The sequence below is a fragment of the Fusarium mangiferae genome (genome assembly GCF_900044065.1).
Source record: "Fusarium mangiferae strain MRC7560 genome assembly, contig: FMAN_scaffold012, whole genome shotgun sequence".
NCBI lineage: Eukaryota > Fungi > Ascomycota > Sordariomycetes > Hypocreales > Nectriaceae > Fusarium > Fusarium mangiferae.
Window position 1 is genome coordinate 668,502 of NW_024573932.1, and position 16,363 is coordinate 684,864.

Sequence of the window (16,363 nt, forward strand, 5' to 3'; positions counted from 1 at the left end):
TATTGGACATCAAATATGCAAAAGAATGGAAAATGCCACCTCTAGTCCTACCCAATACGCCTTTTCTTTTACCTAGGTTCTATATACTACACCACCCAAATCAATGCCACTAACAAGTGACTTGGTATCTCCCTATTTTCACCCCGTTTTCATCCTGTTGGGAGTCCAGCTGAGTCGTGATCCCGTGTGGCTTGAAGACCGCCTAGATCTGCTTTTAGGTCCTGCGGGTGTCAGCTGGTCGTCAACGGCCTCCGAATCATCCTCTGGCTGTGACGGGCTGCTGCTTTCTCTGTTGCCAATGCGAGATGTGAGCGCGCTAAGCTTGTCTTTGAGATTGCTTGCGCCGTTCTTCCTTCGTACCCCAGAATCGTGATTGCTCATGCTCGAGGCAGGTCGTTCGATGCCTGTCGGAATTCTTCTGAATCCGGGCCTGTGCTGTTGGGCGACAGGCACTGGAATGCTGCTGTGAGTGCTGGCGCTGTTTACACTGCTAGCATGGGAATCGCTTGGCGTTATTCCAAATGTCTGGCCCTGTTGGCCATACATGCTGTTGCTCATGCTGTGTATGCTGCTTTGTGGACTTGCGGTGGCTGGCCGCAAGAGCTCCGCGCCGTGATGATGCCTGTCGTTACGATGATGATCATCAATGGGGGTTGGCGGCGTCATCATTAGGAAAGCGGGCACATTAGGGCCAAGGGGAGCTTGTGGACCATGGCTTGTGCCGCCGTTACGATGTGACCTTCGACTCTTGACACTCGAGCTTCGACTGCGTCGTCGCATAGTAGACCCTGGTCGTACACTACTGTGTGTGCTTCCGGCCCGAATACTTCTAGGAGGTGATCGGGAGAAGTCCACAGGAGATGAACCATATAGACTGGAGTCATCGCTGTCGTTCAGACTGCCCGGGTAGTGTTGAGAGCCACCCGAAGAGGACGGCGCAATGAGGACTGAACTGTTGGCCAGTACCCGTAACTTGTCTCGCTGCTCGGCATTGGGCCGATGTTTTGAAAACTTGTTCCCAATAAGTGCACCTGTATGCGAGATCAAGGCCTTCATAACCGCCTTCTTAAGAGCCAGGGCTAGATCCAGATTGGACCATGTCTTATTCTCCCACTCAATGCTGGGCATTCTGAAGACAAAGTCGTGTACATCCTCGATGTTGCGATTGTCTTTGCCACGATAGCTGAGGCAAAGTACCACAGAAGGCATTTTGATTGACGAAAATGTCATGTACTGACTGGCACGGGTCATCATCTTGGTAAGGTCGTCCGACTGCTGCTTCTCATGGTGATGTTTCTTTCCGAGTCCGAAGCGTGACTTTTTATCGCCGTCCCTTGACTCGCGACCTTCTCTAGAAGAAAGACCTGTAGGAGCACGTACAAGGCCAACTCTTGGACCCATGTTAGATCGGAGAGACTCATGGGATGCCTTCTTAAGCATAGTCTTGGAAGTTCCAGGAGTACGGAAGAGGCGGAAAGAATGACCTTCATTTCCCGTATTGACACTCAAGGCCTTTCCAGGAGGAGCTTCAGCCTTGGTGTTGGATGTCAAAGTAGGTCTCAGCCGAAGCTCAAGAGAACCTGAGCCTGCTGAGAAAGACGATGAGGATGATTGTCGTGTGTACGAAGGTGTCAGGCCGTTGCCATCTTCATAATCCTCGTCCTCCTCTCCATCAGCCGTGACCTGCTTCAGCATGAACGGGGAGTCATTCTTGGTGCCGGCCGACTTCTCTCCATTGATACCAGGGAAAATATACTCAAAAAGTCGCTTACCAACTTCTCGCTCTAATTGCACCTTGATTGGGAACAAATTGACCTCGAAGCGGTCCATCACTGGAATGCCTGCTATAGCCTCCAACATGTACCAATACACTCGTATCATCTCCTTGTGCTCACCCTCCTGGGCATGCGGCTTCTCAGGATCGATGTATGGTGCAATCATCTCAGGGTATGTGGCATCCGGTAACAGGTTGAGGCCAAGGACCTTACCAACACGAATGAGGTTTACATGAGAACCATCGGAGTTGTCTGTGCGGTCATACTCAAGATCCTTGAGCTGCAGCTCCACCAAGGGTTCATTGGAATCTTGCATGAGATGCCAAACAATGTCTCGGATGGTAATGTTCCACTTGAGAAGACCAGTACTGTCATCCGAATTGACATCATACTTTCTTTGCGAAGAGGTAATGGCCTTCATCATGAAGAACAATTCATCCTCACAAGCTGCCAGGTCCTTCTCGAGGTGCATTCTGTCTTGCCAGCCCTTCTTATCGAGATGTTTTGCATATATCTGGAAATGGTCCTTGATCTCTTCCATCTGCCTGATGCGTTGTTGCAGCTTCTGAACCATAGCCGGAGCACCACTTAAGTCGCTGAAGTCCGAGGCGAGGATGATCTTTTCCAAGCGCTCACTACGCGTCTTCTCCATCGGTTCGTTGTACATAAGGAGGTCAAGTACAATGACATATAGTGCGTAGTACTGCGATGAATTGCAGAGAGCTCTTGCGGTTGGGAACTCGACCCAAAGATTGTCCATGCGGTTTTCCATATTGACTTGAGAAGCGTTTTCGTTTCCGTCCGTATTCACCTCATCGTTGTACTTCAGGCGCAAGGTATTGAACTTATCATACCGAACCATGGCCGAAGTTTTCTGGACGACGCGCTTGAAACCGAAAGGATCCGCCTGGAAGTCAAATACCACCTCGATAGGAACCCATGGAGGCCAAGCGGAACCGCTTGGTGCACCATATTTGCTTCCAACATACATCGACACAAGGCTGGTTTGGAACCACTTGCGATGAGTGACAAAGAATTGGACGCTATCCATATTGACCAAGAACCGGCGCTGAACGAGACCACTGACATTGTCTGAGATTCTCTCCTTCTCCATGACTTCCATAACCTTCAGCTCCATGCCCTTAGCAGTTGCCAGCACCACATTCTTTTTGTTCTTGTCGCTCTGGAGTTGAATCTGCGGAGCAATGATTCGAATGTGATAGCTACTTTGGGGAGTGAATTCTTCGGCAATTCCAGTCACCAGATCTTCAATCGATCCATCAACAACACCCTCGGCGTTGGTGCCCCAGGTAGCCGATGTAAACTTGCGACCGTCATTGAGAATGCGTTTAATGCGCTCTTCGATATCCAGAGGTGTTTCGTCATCATGAACGCTAGATGCGCGAGAACTCCTTCTGCCACCTTGGCGACTGTGTGTTGATTTGGCCTTGCCTGGCTTGTTGTTCGACTTGGCTTTGTTCTGCTCCTCGACAATGTCAAGGATAAACTTGATAGCGGGCCGCGAAAGGTAGTAGGTGAAACCACGTCTTTGGCTGTTTTGATGAAGGTATCGAAGCACGATATTTCGCAGGGTGTTGTTCCACTTGAGTTGCAAGTTGTGGATAACAAAGCGATTGTTGAACTCGCTTTCGAACTCGCTGGTAGCTGGGATTTCCATGGTCTCATCCTGGAAAGGGATGGAAGACTCGCCTGATTGCTTGCGGCCGTCATTGCTGCTCCTGTTGGTACTTGACGGGGCACGAATTTTGGCCTGGTTCAGCATTGATTCGAGGAATTCCTTCTTCTCTTGCAGCACGTCTGTATGTTTCTGGAAAGCCTTAAATTCTTCCACAGCAACTCGATCCTTTGCATCGCATTTGATAACCCTTAACTCCGCTTCGCCCATCTCACGATCATGAGATTCCATTTGCCTACCCAGCTGATCAAGGCGATCCTTGATAAGCTGGCCCTGGATTCGACGGGGATCGTCATCGTGTCTCATCACACAGAAATGTGTGGGTTCGCTTCCAAAAGGACTAGTTCGTGTTGGGTCTCCAGCAATAACACCACCAATATCTGTTTGTCGGAAATATGTCAGGCGAGGGGCGTATGCCAGGGGTAAGATCTTGGTGTCAGGGTGAGGCTCCGTGGGTGTTATCCAGTCAAGCTCGACAAAATCATCCATATCGATCCAACTGAAGTCATTGTCCGGAATAGTAAACCGAGACAAGTCAGGCTTCTCGTCAGATTCGCTCATCAATGTTGCGATAGATCCTTTCTTAATAGCCTCTGTGGTAGTTCCCTTCAAGCTTGCTGACACTGCTCGAACATCGGCGCTAACGAGGTCGAGCTGGGCTGCATGAATCTTGATACCTGATGTTTTACTGGTGTCGTCACCGTGTTTGCCTTTGCCAAGCGTATTAAACTCTTCTCGGCGTTGATGGAGGTCAAGTGAAAAGCTGTCAAATCGCACCTTCAAACCAGTTGCAGAGACTGCATTTTCAGAATGATCTTCGACATCCTTGTGTTTGTAGATGTGACTGAGGAAAAGTGGCGCGAGCAAAATGTTGTACTTAACAGTTGCAAGATGTCGGCCAAATTTCTTGCTGTTCTTCTCACGGCCAGGGAAGAGACTACCTTGACGAATTGGCAATGACAGCGGCTGTCCAAACAAGCCCCACCAATTGAAGAAGTGGGTGAAGAAACGAGGGGTGAGATGGATAGTGTTGTAGCTTCGGGAGGGCTCTGGAGTATCTGACAGCCAGTCACGGTCAGCTGGTGCATGGATCGCAATAGAAAGATGGATGTGTCGGCTTCGAAAACCACGCATTGCGTCGTATGGAAGACCATTCGCCTCAGGTTTAGCGAAGTGCGGGTTTTTGAGGACGATGTCATAATGAGGGCGAAACTCGAAGCTTCGCTGGCCGTCCTCAATAGCTCGTTCGAATATGAGGCCAGCCATGACCTTGACCTTGCCCGACAGCTTCATGACAACCTTCTTAAAGCTCGCCTCGGATTTGTAGTTGTCTTCAGGCAGGTAACTTTCAGCATCGTAAAGTCGCCGGGCCTGGTCTCGAACTTCATGGCTATAATCAGGCACTGCAAGGATGTACTCGCCACTTTCGACTGAGATGAATCGTTTGGGGTCGTCGTCAGCGTTTATGTTCCATCTGATGTCATTTCGCCAGCACATGAGGAAACCGGCTCCATTGCCAGTCATTGCATACGGATCGCGTGTACCCTTGAGAGCCAGATGAACATCTCCATCCCCCTTCCAAGACATGTGTATCCTGGAGTGGAAGTTAAGTCGCAGTTTGTCCCAGAAACCGACACGTTCTGATAGATCGAATTGAGGTTTGGTAAACGATTCAATTACCATCATCATGTCCTGGATGGCAGGCTGGTAACAAGGACCCCAGGTGATCCGCGTAGGAAGAGCACTATTGACATCCATGTAAACATCTGAGTAAGACTTGACGGGCCCTATTGTACGCCTGACTTCGATGGCAAAACTGCCTTCATTTGAGGAACCTGGAAGCGAGCTCCTTGGTGGGACAACATTGACTCGAACCCTCCGCGTCGACTCGATACCCCTGAACTCCTCAGCGACGACGAAATTTGCCTTCAATGACACAGCTTGGATTTTTGCAGATTGTCCGTATTTCATCGGTGGAATATGCACCAAAGGCAATGGGTAATCTCGTAGCGTCACCTTAGCCTCGCCCATGGCAATACTGAGATGCATTGGTACCAGTAAGCTATACTGCATATCCTTTGGCATCCCTTTGCCGATCTTATGAAGGAAATCTGGAAGATCTTTTATGGGGAATGTAGGTTTGTCGATCATAAAGTGCAAGTCACTGATGACGGCGGCCATGAGCGCTGGTCTTGGGGGTACCTCCAATAGATTTTCAGAGTCTTCCAGGTCTTCAGGGATTTGGTTGGCACCCCAGAACTGGCCCCGAGACTCTTTCATGCTGTCTTGAGACATCTGGTAAGCGCGATCAATCCGCTTCTTCCAGCTCTGGGCATTGAACATGTCCAGATGGCTTCGAGCATAGTGTTCAGTGACCTTTGAAACGCCGTTGACACGGAGAGATTCGATGTTGGGGTTGTATCGTGGAATTCTTCCATGTTGGGAGTTTGGTTGTGCATCTCTTCCTTCTTCGAAAGCGTCTGCACTCCGACTTCTGCTGCTTGGCCTGTCGCCCATTTCGGGTCGTCCTCTGGGAAAGGTTGATCGAGATCGGAATTTGCTGCTGCCTCTTCTTATCTCCTCTTCGCGAACTCTCTTGAGTTTGACCTTGAAGGCATTTTCTCGAGCAAGTCGCTGTGTTTGTTCAATGAGACCAGTGCGGTAAATCATGCCCAGTTTCCACTCAAATCCACCATCTTCAAGCTCGAATAAAAAGTTTCGTGTGCGTACTGACACCTTGGGGACCGACTTTGGCCCTTCGGGCTTCTTCTCGAGGATATACTCATTGGTGCCCGTCTTGAAGCGATGGTGGAGCTGCTGAACTGCTTTAATCACATTGACGAAGTTGTCACTCACGCGGCTGACAATGACCTCATGTGGAACAGCGATACGAACGGCCTCAGTCACAATGTCCACCATCTTCTCGTCAACAACACCCCCATAAGCTGTCTTTCGACGAGATTCTCGGAAATCGAGGCGTCCTGACTTAATGCTGACCAACCTCGCCCAAACGTTGCGCATGCGCGGTGGCTCTGTATAAAGTCGCACAAGCTTTGCTGCAATGTAGGGCGTAGACCATCTCTGGCGGCCTAATTCTAAACCATACATATGTAGCATCATGGCTGGATCGTGAGGCATGTCGGCCTTGAGCTGCACAAGCGCTGCCTTGAAGTCGAGAGTAACCAATTCTGGTGTGATAGTGGATGAGCCAGGATCGAAATCAGGAGTTCCTGGCGGTGCCAGTCGGTTGGCGGTAGGAATGATATCAACATAGCTTCCATGTTGTTTCGTTCGCGGAATGTCACGTCCGCTTTGCATGAAAGCTTTGCGTAATGTCATGACAGCAACCCCAATAGCGTAATGCCGGTAGAGGGAGTACTTAGCACGGATCGAACGGACACCAACTTGTATATTAAAGGTTGGACCGCTGGCATCACTTGCCGCGCTGAGAGAAAGCTCAAGTCTTGGTACACTGAGGAAGGGTTCTGGCTCGAGTGTATCAACGGCATCCATAATCTGTGCCTCGATTCCACTGGCAAAGAGTGTAAGCTTTCGCCCGTCGCCAATGTTCTGCGGTTTCTTTTTGGGCCGTGGAGAGCTCGAAGGAGGAGTCCACTCCGAGTCGGACTGACTGATAGAACGACTGTTGGCGCGTCTCCTGGAAGCCCGGCGTTGAAGTCCGTCAAGTCGATGGGCACGGTATTCGGTGGAGACAGTATCCCAATGGAGAAATACTCCACGAGTATCATCTGAAATCTCCTCGTCAATGCCTGCGATCTCCACGTTGAAATCCGACGCGTCAAACTGTGCTCTCAATAGCCAGTTGGGCATGGATCGTAAGAAGTTCTGGCCACCCCTGGATCGTGAAACCGTGCCCTTTTCTGGTTCCACATCAATGCGCAACTCCTGGACTATTTGACGAAGTCCATCGATAATCTCGGGTCTTACCATACTGATGGAGGCAGACTGAAGGTTACCAGATACATCAACGTAAACATCTGGCCGAGCACCCAAGTGTAGTTTCATGTCGAGTGACTCTGTGGTAATCAAGTTAAACCGCTCACCATTATTGGTCTGGTAGTAAAGATCGTGCGATTGAAGTCTGAAGGAACCATCAAGGGAATAATGCATATCTGCCATAAGGCTATGCGAAGACTCAATGTCGAGTGAGATCGAGGAGATAGAGGAAATGATGAGATCGAAATCATCTGGATGCTCGGCTTTTTGCAAAGGCCGTAGCTTTATACGAACTACAGGTTCGTGCATAGAGAACTTGTAATTCGCTTTGGGCAGTAAGCGCGAGATCAGATGGTGGTTGTCATTCTGCGCTCTTGGTGCTCTAGGTTTCGACTTGAATAAGGCTACAAGGAGTGGCAAATGGTGAGGGTCCAGATCTACCGAAGGCGACGTAACGACAGAGTTAGCAAACATGATGTTGGCGTTTCTCTCGTCCACAGTACTGGCCCGCAGAACTTCAACGGTCTTGGAGAGTAGCGTTGTCTTGATCGTCGTCGTGGCCATTGGGACGTATAGAAGGCGTTCAGGTTGACCATGTCCATCATCCAAGCCAACAGATATAGACAGAGCAGCAGCCAATGCCTCGTGCGCAATGGCCTCAGCGGGGAAATACATCCTGTGCGCTGGCGACTTGGAGTCTAGCCTGTGAAGATCTATTCCAACCTCTTTCATAGCTGCGTTCAGCTGGATTGGGGTAGACCCAGGCTTGATAGACTGGACCTTCTTGCTCATACCCAGAAAGCTCACAGCAAATTGAATCTCTTTGATGCCGCGTAGGATAGAGCTGAAAAATTCTTTCGAATCGGAAACTGTCCTCATCAAGTCATCGTTCGTTGTTCCAGGTTCATCGATTTCCTGTGCTACCTTGCCCAAGAAGATATCCACGGGCTCCTCCTCTACCCCGGGAGTTCTGACCTCAGCTCTTCTTTGCTTGAGTCGACTCATGCACGTTTGCAGATCATCGAATGGAATATGCAGTCGACCCATCTTGATAGCCACAGCAGCTTCGCGCAAGCCATCCATGGACTTGTATAGATGTCCATGAACGTTGATAAACAATTGGTCAAGAACTTCCATGGATTCACTTCCATCAGCAGTGAACAAGACGCTACGCAACGAGACAGTCCATTCCGCTTGTTGGTCCTTGCCATGGCGATCAGCTAGACGGGCGAAAAAGCGTACACGATCGACCATCTTTCGGCGCGTATCGACCGCGAGAGTGAAGCTTCCAACCTGGACATTTCCCACATCCACGATATTCACGGCTGAGTTTGTCGCGACCACGTCGACCAGCTTGAGCCAGCTGATATTCCTATGCAACCGTTTGATCTTTTCTTTGATATTCGTAAGTTTTTTCCATGTTTCGCTTCGGACAACCGTGCTCGTAGCTCGTCGCGGTAGTTGTGGTTGCTGCCGGGCAGTGGTTTTAGAGTCCGGTTTCTTATCCTTCGACGTTTCGGCATCGCTGTCCTCGGGGCCTACGTCGACCTGCTTGTTTCCTTCCAACTCGTTGATATCCAATGTTACGACGAGCTCGCTCAGAACAATACTGAGCCATGTTGGCTGCGCGAAGGTTGGTCGATGAACGTGGAGCCCCAGGCCCCTGATCTCTATCCTACATCCATCTCGAGGTGTATATGCTAGTCGGCGCAAGGAGAAGTAGCCAATTCTTTGAATAGAGATACCGGTAATGATTCGAAAGACGGCTAGGAGGACGAAGGACGATAGATATAAAAGGACTAGACAGCCGAAGACGAAGGTCGGGTTGAGGAGAGCCATGTTGCGAAGGCCCCCACGAACCTCTCCCACCAAGTCAACTGCGAAGAGACATAGAATTAGCTACGAGCGGTGTAAGGTGGCGTGGTATCGTAACTTACGTTTCCTGCTTGTGGAAGAGATATCATGCCTTCACTTTGTGTGCAACCAATTGATAGGCGGGCTATGCCATCGCCGCGGACTTTTGTCGAATTAGGTGTCGTTATTGCCGGATTTTGAGTTCCTGGCTGGTACTCCAGTTGAGGCTCGACCGAACGGCAACGCGCAAGAGGATGCGCTGTGCGTAGAAAGTTGAAAGGTTCAAGTATATATCCTCGCGTCCGGAGCAGGGATGGTTGGCGGACAGCAGAGCGGAAAGTAAATTCAAAGCTGACTTATGTATTTATCGGGATCGACGGAAAGTATATCGAAACGCGATGCTCTAAGGGGATTCGGGGGAGATTTGTGACGTCAAGGGGGTCTGGATCCACGAGGATCGTAGGTTGTTAGGAAAAGGAGTGTTACTCTGCTGCAGGAGTACAAGGCAGGGACAGATGCGAAAAACAGCGATTTCCTTGAAGTCGTAACTTTTGGCGGGGGATATGCAAAGTTATTAGGTTAAAGGTTAGTAGGTCGGTAGGTTTTGAAAGGAAAGGAACGGCTATGGTCCGAGATACGTAGCGTTGAAGATGGACGGATATTGGATGGCAATGGACTGGATTGGTCGCTTAGACTCATGCGTCCGTCTTTGGACGAACTGCTTACATGGAACCCACGAAGCGATAACGAGTACGTACTGCTACCAACTACTGCAAGCACCCAAGCTCGGGTTGGATAGATTCGAGAAGGCCTCCACTCAGAGGACTCCAAGCTGAAGCCACGAGCCTCACTTCGTTAGATCAGTTAGGGCAGAAGCACGGGCCTAGCTCATTAGCAGGGAACAAACGACGTCTGCTAGTAGCTATAGTAGGTAGTAATTAAGACATTTTATTTGTTGATGATCACCAATCTCAACAACTCCGCAGTGTTACGACTGTCGACATTAAAGGAGATATTACTTGATTACCAACTTTCATGAGACATTAAAAATGCATTCATCTCCCTTTGCGGCACCGGGTAATGCACCATACTAAGGATCTCCATACCAGCCTTATCAACAACCGTCTGAGCCGATCTTCCGTTTGAACCGCGTGTACTCTGCTGTACCACATACGAGCGTTAGAATTTTCCCGTGCCTTATCGACAAATCACGACAGTGCTTTCTTTGTCATTGGTTACCCATTCTTCCAGTCAAAGTGCGGGGAATGCATGTCTGTTCGAGTTCCGTGGAGGATCGGACATTCATGTCCTTCAACGTTTTGGTATTGTTTTTATTTAAAGTTTCTCATAGATATACGCAATAAATTTCTCTTGTGTGATTTAACCGCACAAGTCATTTTGCAGCACTGACATACTCGCTTGCAGCAAAGTTTCGAGTCTATCTGCAACGCTGTTAGAGTTACTCCGTACTTCGAACTCGGACCGCGTTATCAAACATGCACGCACCCCAGAATGCTTCTACTGTAGCAATGGTAGCTTCGTTATCCTAGCGCCACCAAAACGTGCGCACCGCCAGGCATGAATCTCGACAGTCAGGTACAAGAAACAACATCTGACGCTGCCAAGTCACACAGCCTGTCGCTTCGTTGTTCCCCAGGGGAATTGTTGTTTCGTCTACCACAAATTTCGACTTAGTTCCTTCAAGCTGCGTCATTCTTGCTTCATTCCGCTGTGGCAGTGATCCAAGTCGTAATACAGTGGCGTGTCATAGCAGTGTCGTATCATCCCTCCCTAGCAGTTACTCAGTAACAATACTCGTTACGAGGTTACATTGAACAGTGAAAGTTGCTGTGTTATGCGTTGTCAGTCTGAGAGAGTCAAGATTAGTGAAGGATACAAACACGCGAAACTCGTTGTTTGCTCCCTCCAGCTTCTACAATAGATGTCTGGAATGTCAAGGCTCTGAAACAACAGAAATTCCACTGATATTTGATTAGTCCATGGTTTCACTCAACAATTATCCGCATATCTTGTCAAGGAAGCCGATTAGGATGTTCAGCATCTTGCTAGCTGATTGCATGCCACTTTCTGGTAGTCACTAGTCCTTTCAGGCCAGCAAGCAGAGCATGGGATTCAACAAGCCACGACAAAATCAGAGAGAATTGAATCAACTTAAACATGAGTATTATTATGTTGATGAGCCTTTCAGTTCTTCGTCTTCGGCCTGCTTTTTCAATTCGGCGATGCGATCATCAATAAGTGCAATATCAGCGTCTATCCTCAGCATCTTTTCTGACATCATATCCCTATACTCCTGATCCGTAAGCTTCTTAAGGGGAGACCATCGGCTCCAAAATGATTCTTTCTCGTCGTGAACCTTCGGTTTTCGAGTTGCCATTCGGTTTGCAATCACTTGGCCACCAGCTCCCACTATCGTGAAGACAAACATGGCGGGAAGAATGTTTTTCGGCCCTCCTGGTCATAGGGTCAGTAAGAGTAAAGCCGCGACAGTGTGGTATGACTTACGGATCAAGCCACCAACCGAACCAGCTGCTGTGCCAGCTATTGCGCTGGCAATTGTCTTGTCGCCATTTTTGAGTCTTTCTTCACCGCCCCATCCCTTAACAATAATACTCCTGGTGACTTGAGGGGTCAGTCCGATGGCAATGCATGACTTTAGTGAGAGCTTACACCAGAAGCTTGTTCCCAATGTAAACCATTGGAATCCAGAAACAGCCCCCCAGATTATGGGATTTGCCTCTTGGAAGATTGAGCCTCCAACACCTGCCAAAACACCTGCAGTCCCTGCTTGATGTCAACATGGGGTGTGCGAGGACGCATGAAGCAGCTTACCGACGTAACCACCGAATTTCAATGGAGGTACCACGAGGTCAACAACCTCGGGAGAAAACAAACCACGAGAGGACTGCCGTTGGCGTACAGACACCATTTGATTTCTGTCGTTGGCCATGATGGCTGTGTATGAGGCTGGATATGGAGGAGGCAGGTGAGAAGAAGAGAATGAATGTCGGTTACTTCAAATGTCGCATATAATTACAATATTAAGAAGAAGAAAGAATAATGTTACATGGCTCGCTCCGCCGGCCGTTTGTCGATCTTGACTGTGAGGTTGATGAGGCTCTCACTGCATCTGAATCTCAAGTTTTCCTAAGCAGGCAAAGGCCAATCGTAGAGAGCCACCATAAAGTTGGGGATGAAAACCCGTGACATGACATGGGCCGTGGGCCAATTGGGTGGGCTTCAATCGGCACACATATGTAAAAAATGTCTGTGAGCTGGTCGAGCTGGTGTACTTTTTGGGGGACTTTGGCTCGTGAAAGGCTAAACATAGTTGAGATGGATATGGTCCAATGTAATAACATGCAATGAATTATCCAATTTAGTAAGGACATGAGGGGAATGGCAATTAATGAAAGGCTATTCCATTAATACTTGTTGGCCCTGTGTGGAAATTATGAGTCGTCTTGATCTTTACCATTGCATTTAATTGTATATGCCACATAAAATACCGTACCTATGCAAGAGACCAGACAATTTCTGGACTGCGTTCTACGGCTTGATATATCAGGCCGAGATCTCATAAGCTCGGGCTGTTAAACAAAATCAACTGCTTGAACCACCTCAAAGCGTAGCTACGGTTTCTGGGTCTTTTAGGGGCTGTTGTTACTGGTGCTCCTCAGAAGATGCAAGCGAGACATCAATCGAGTGGAGGGGTTGATTGGTGGATCACGCACTAAAAAGGGCTAGCGCCCACTTCAGACCAGGACTGGAAAATTAAGGCAACCCTCAACTGGCGCCTCCATCATCATTTTTTCTCATACGCCGAGCAAATTTCAACTCGTCAACCCCAGACACGGCAACGTTAGTCGGGGCACATCAACACTCTACAACGCAAGTTTCTCGACAGAAATAATCGACATTCCGGTCTTCGGTTCTTCCGTTCCCGGCTACAAAGCGATCCGATCTCGTTATCCTCTCTGAAGCGAAAGCTGAAACCCCGGTCGCCTTCGCCCTTTGCATTCGTGCGCGCATCGGTCCTAGAATCGTTGCGCGTGTTCGCCTAACCGCAATCATGGGTGAGCACCCCTCTATGACAGCTTAGCATGTCCTGTAAGCAGATGTTAACCTCTCGCTAGCTCCTAAGAAGAAGGAACAGCAGAAGATGTCCCTTGGGGACTTTCTGGCTGACAGTATGTCCCGCCCCTCGCCTGTGCACCCCGCCGCAGACTTGGCTGCGATGCCCCTCGTTGACCCCATACTGACGACTCGGACCTATAGGTTTTGGTGGAGGCTCATCTTGGGCTGATGAGGTAGAGGAAACCTCTTACGGTAAGCACTCTCACTTTCACTTCAAATCTATATATGTGTCTCGTCGCTAACTCATTTCCAGTCACTGGTATGTCCTGTCGCTTTCATACGATGCTTTCGACCCAGGTGGACTGACCATTCTTAGGCACTCAGGCTCTGCCCCCTTCCGACCGCCCTCGGTATAACAACAACGCTGCTTCCAGCTGGCAGGACCGGGGTATGTGTTTATGTCGCCGTAATTTGGCTGTCAAAACTAACTGGCGCAGGTTTCTCCGTTCGCGAAGCTGCCCCTCAAACCCTTCCCGACAAGCCTCCTTATACCGCTCACCTGGGCAACCTTTCCTACGATGTTACCAACGACGCCGTGGGTGAATATCTCGCTGACTGCGGTGTCGTCAACGTCCGCCTTATCGAGGACCGTGAGCTGCAGCGCCCCAAGGGTTTCGGTTATGTCGAATTCGAGACTCTGGATGGCCTCAAGAAGGCTCTTACCTTTGATGGCGAGAACTTTAACGGCCGAATGATCAAGATCAAGGTCGCCGATCCTCGTAAGATTGCATATATCCCTGAACAATCAGCCTTTATCTAACAGTCAGTTCCAGCTCGTGGCGGTGATCCTGGCCGAGGTGACTCTATCCGTGAGATGGGTAACTGGGACCGCAAGGGACCTCTGCCCGATGCCCCTTCAAGGGGTGGTGCTCGTGATTTCGGTGACCGTGAGCGACGACCTCGTGATCCTGCTTTCGAGTCTCGTCCCCAACGTGAGTTCACTTGGGAGCGACATGGACCCCTGGCTCCTCTCTCTCCTCAAGAGGGTTCCGGATCCCGAGACGGAAGCCGCCCCCGTGCTTCTCCCGATGTGCTTGGTGACCGTAGTGAGTCTTACCGAGGAAACCGCCGGGACTCTCCTGCTTGGGGCGAGGCTCGCGAAGGTGGTTCTCGTCCTCGTCCTGAACGCCCTGAGCGACCTGAGCGAACTGCCACTGCTGCTGAGAAGGACATGCAGTGGCGCGAGAGAATGCGCCCCGATGCTGCTAAGGCTGCCTCCCCCGATGGTAGCGCACCCCCATCTCCCGCCCTTTCTAACGCCGCACCTGCCCAAGGCGGTCGTCCTCGCTTGAACCTCCAGAAGCGAACCGTCTCCGAGGCCCCCGATGCTTCATCAGCATCCCAAGGCTCTGATGCTAAGGCCAGCCCCTTCGGCGCCGCTCGTCCTATCGATACCGCAGCAAGGGAGAAGGAGATTGAGGTCAAGCGCCTGCAGGCTATTCAAGAGAAGAAGGAGGCCGATGAGAAGGCCAAGGAGGAGCGAAAATTGGCAAAGGAGGCTGCTGCCAAGGCTGAGGCTGAGGCTGCTGAAGCCGCTGAAGCCAAGCAAGCTGCCGAAGCTGCCGAAGCTGCCGAGGCGAAAGAGGCCGCTGAGGCCACCCCTGAGGCAACAGAACCCAAGGCTGAAGCTGCTGAGGGCGCCAATGGCGAACAAAAGGTTCCTATCCGAAACCGCGAACCCCGAGAGGGTGCTCCCAAGTCAAGAGCAACCGAAGCTTCAAGCTGGCGCTCTGCCTCGAACGACCAGCGAGGACCTCGTGGAGGAGCTGGACCTCGAGGCGGTCGCGGTGGCCGTGGCGGCATTCGGGAGGCACGAGCTGGACCTCTCCGCTCCAACGGATCGGCTGCTCAACAACCCGCGTCTACTGATGCCGAGCCTGCTACACCCACAGCTGACGACGACGGTTGGACTACAGTGCCCAACAAGAAAGGTCGCCAGGGACGTGCGATGGCACCCTAGAATGTGTACCAATCGCCTCGTTTCTCTATGGTTTGACGACTGAGAATGCCTGTTACAAGATGCGAGTCACCTAGCTCGTAGATAAGAGTAGTGATCATCTTGGACTTTGCTATTTTCTCGTAAATGACACCCATTTTGCACTCGATTGCAAGCGATGGTTTTGAAGCTGGTTCTAAACAAGGCTGGTTCGAAACTTGCTGCCTGCTCTTTTCGTTATCCTCGACAATCTAGTATCACAGGTTGCTCAGGGCATGGAATTGAAATCTCTCCGCCGGTTCTAATCGACCACGGCATCCTGTTTTCCTCGTCTGACCGCCACACGTTGGACTTACTCATGATCAACCTCGACACCCGCTTCACTCGTTCAGGGGGTTTGGAGAGGGCATTTTTGAGCATTTGACCTTTGGCGTTTCGAGACAAAAGCAAAAGAATGGCGGCGAATGGATGGATGGATGGATGAACGGATGGATGAATGGACTGAAACGTGGCATGCATTTGAATGATCACAGCTCTTTTTTTTTTTTATCTCTTTATGTTTCCCTTTTTGTTTTTTTACTCTTTTTGATTTCCCCCAAAAACGTCTAGGCCGCATGTTGACTTCCTTGATTGATGAATGTGAGGGAGAGGTTGAAAAGCAGGAGAGGGACTGAAAAAGTTTACTTGCTTTGGCTGAACGAACAATGAGGCAAGGCTACTATAGGCAGTTCGTTTTCTCTAGACTCGGCAAAGATGATGAGACGTCGACTCTTACGATATGAACTCGGATCTGTATGCTAGGCGGTTCATGGGATCAATGAAATGTCCTGTTATTTATTCATCTCCGATCGGTGTGGTGTGTTGTCTTTTGTGTGTCTTCCTGGTTTCTCAACGAGGTCTCGGTGTTTGTTCTTGATGCTTTTAGAAAGGGGTGAGGAATGTGTGTGTGACTATAGACGAGTAATGAGCGCATGAAGTCTCCTCTCA

At 50.0% G+C, this 16,363-nt stretch overlaps 3 protein-coding genes across 3 annotated transcripts; 1 reads left to right on the forward strand and 2 right to left on the reverse strand.

Annotated features, from left to right (window-relative positions):
* Positions 1–138: 138 nt before the first annotated feature.
* On the reverse strand, positions 139–9,267 carry FMAN_07978 (uncharacterized protein; the record flags this gene model as incomplete). Its single annotated transcript, XM_041821396.1, has 1 exon — positions 139–9,267. The coding sequence occupies one exon, from the start codon at positions 9,265–9,267 to the stop codon at positions 139–141; it is 9,129 nt and encodes a 3,042-aa protein (XP_041687180.1).
* Positions 9,268–11,470: 2,203 nt separating this feature from the next.
* FMAN_07979 (uncharacterized protein) lies at positions 11,471–12,253 on the reverse strand (the record flags this gene model as incomplete). Its single annotated transcript, XM_041821397.1, has 4 exons — positions 11,471–11,757; positions 11,809–11,925; positions 11,974–12,087; positions 12,136–12,253. 4 exons carry the CDS (start codon positions 12,251–12,253, stop codon positions 11,471–11,473), a joined length of 636 nt encoding a protein of 211 aa, XP_041687181.1.
* A 1,212-nt stretch (positions 12,254–13,465) lies between these two features.
* On the forward strand, positions 13,466–15,400 carry FMAN_07980 (uncharacterized protein; the record flags this gene model as incomplete). Its single annotated transcript, XM_041821398.1, has 6 exons — positions 13,466–13,493; positions 13,582–13,632; positions 13,694–13,699; positions 13,757–13,828; positions 13,878–14,159; positions 14,214–15,400. The coding sequence occupies 6 exons, from the start codon at positions 13,466–13,468 to the stop codon at positions 15,398–15,400; spliced, it is 1,626 nt and encodes a 541-aa protein (XP_041687182.1).
* Between the last annotated feature and the right edge of the window lie 963 nt (positions 15,401–16,363).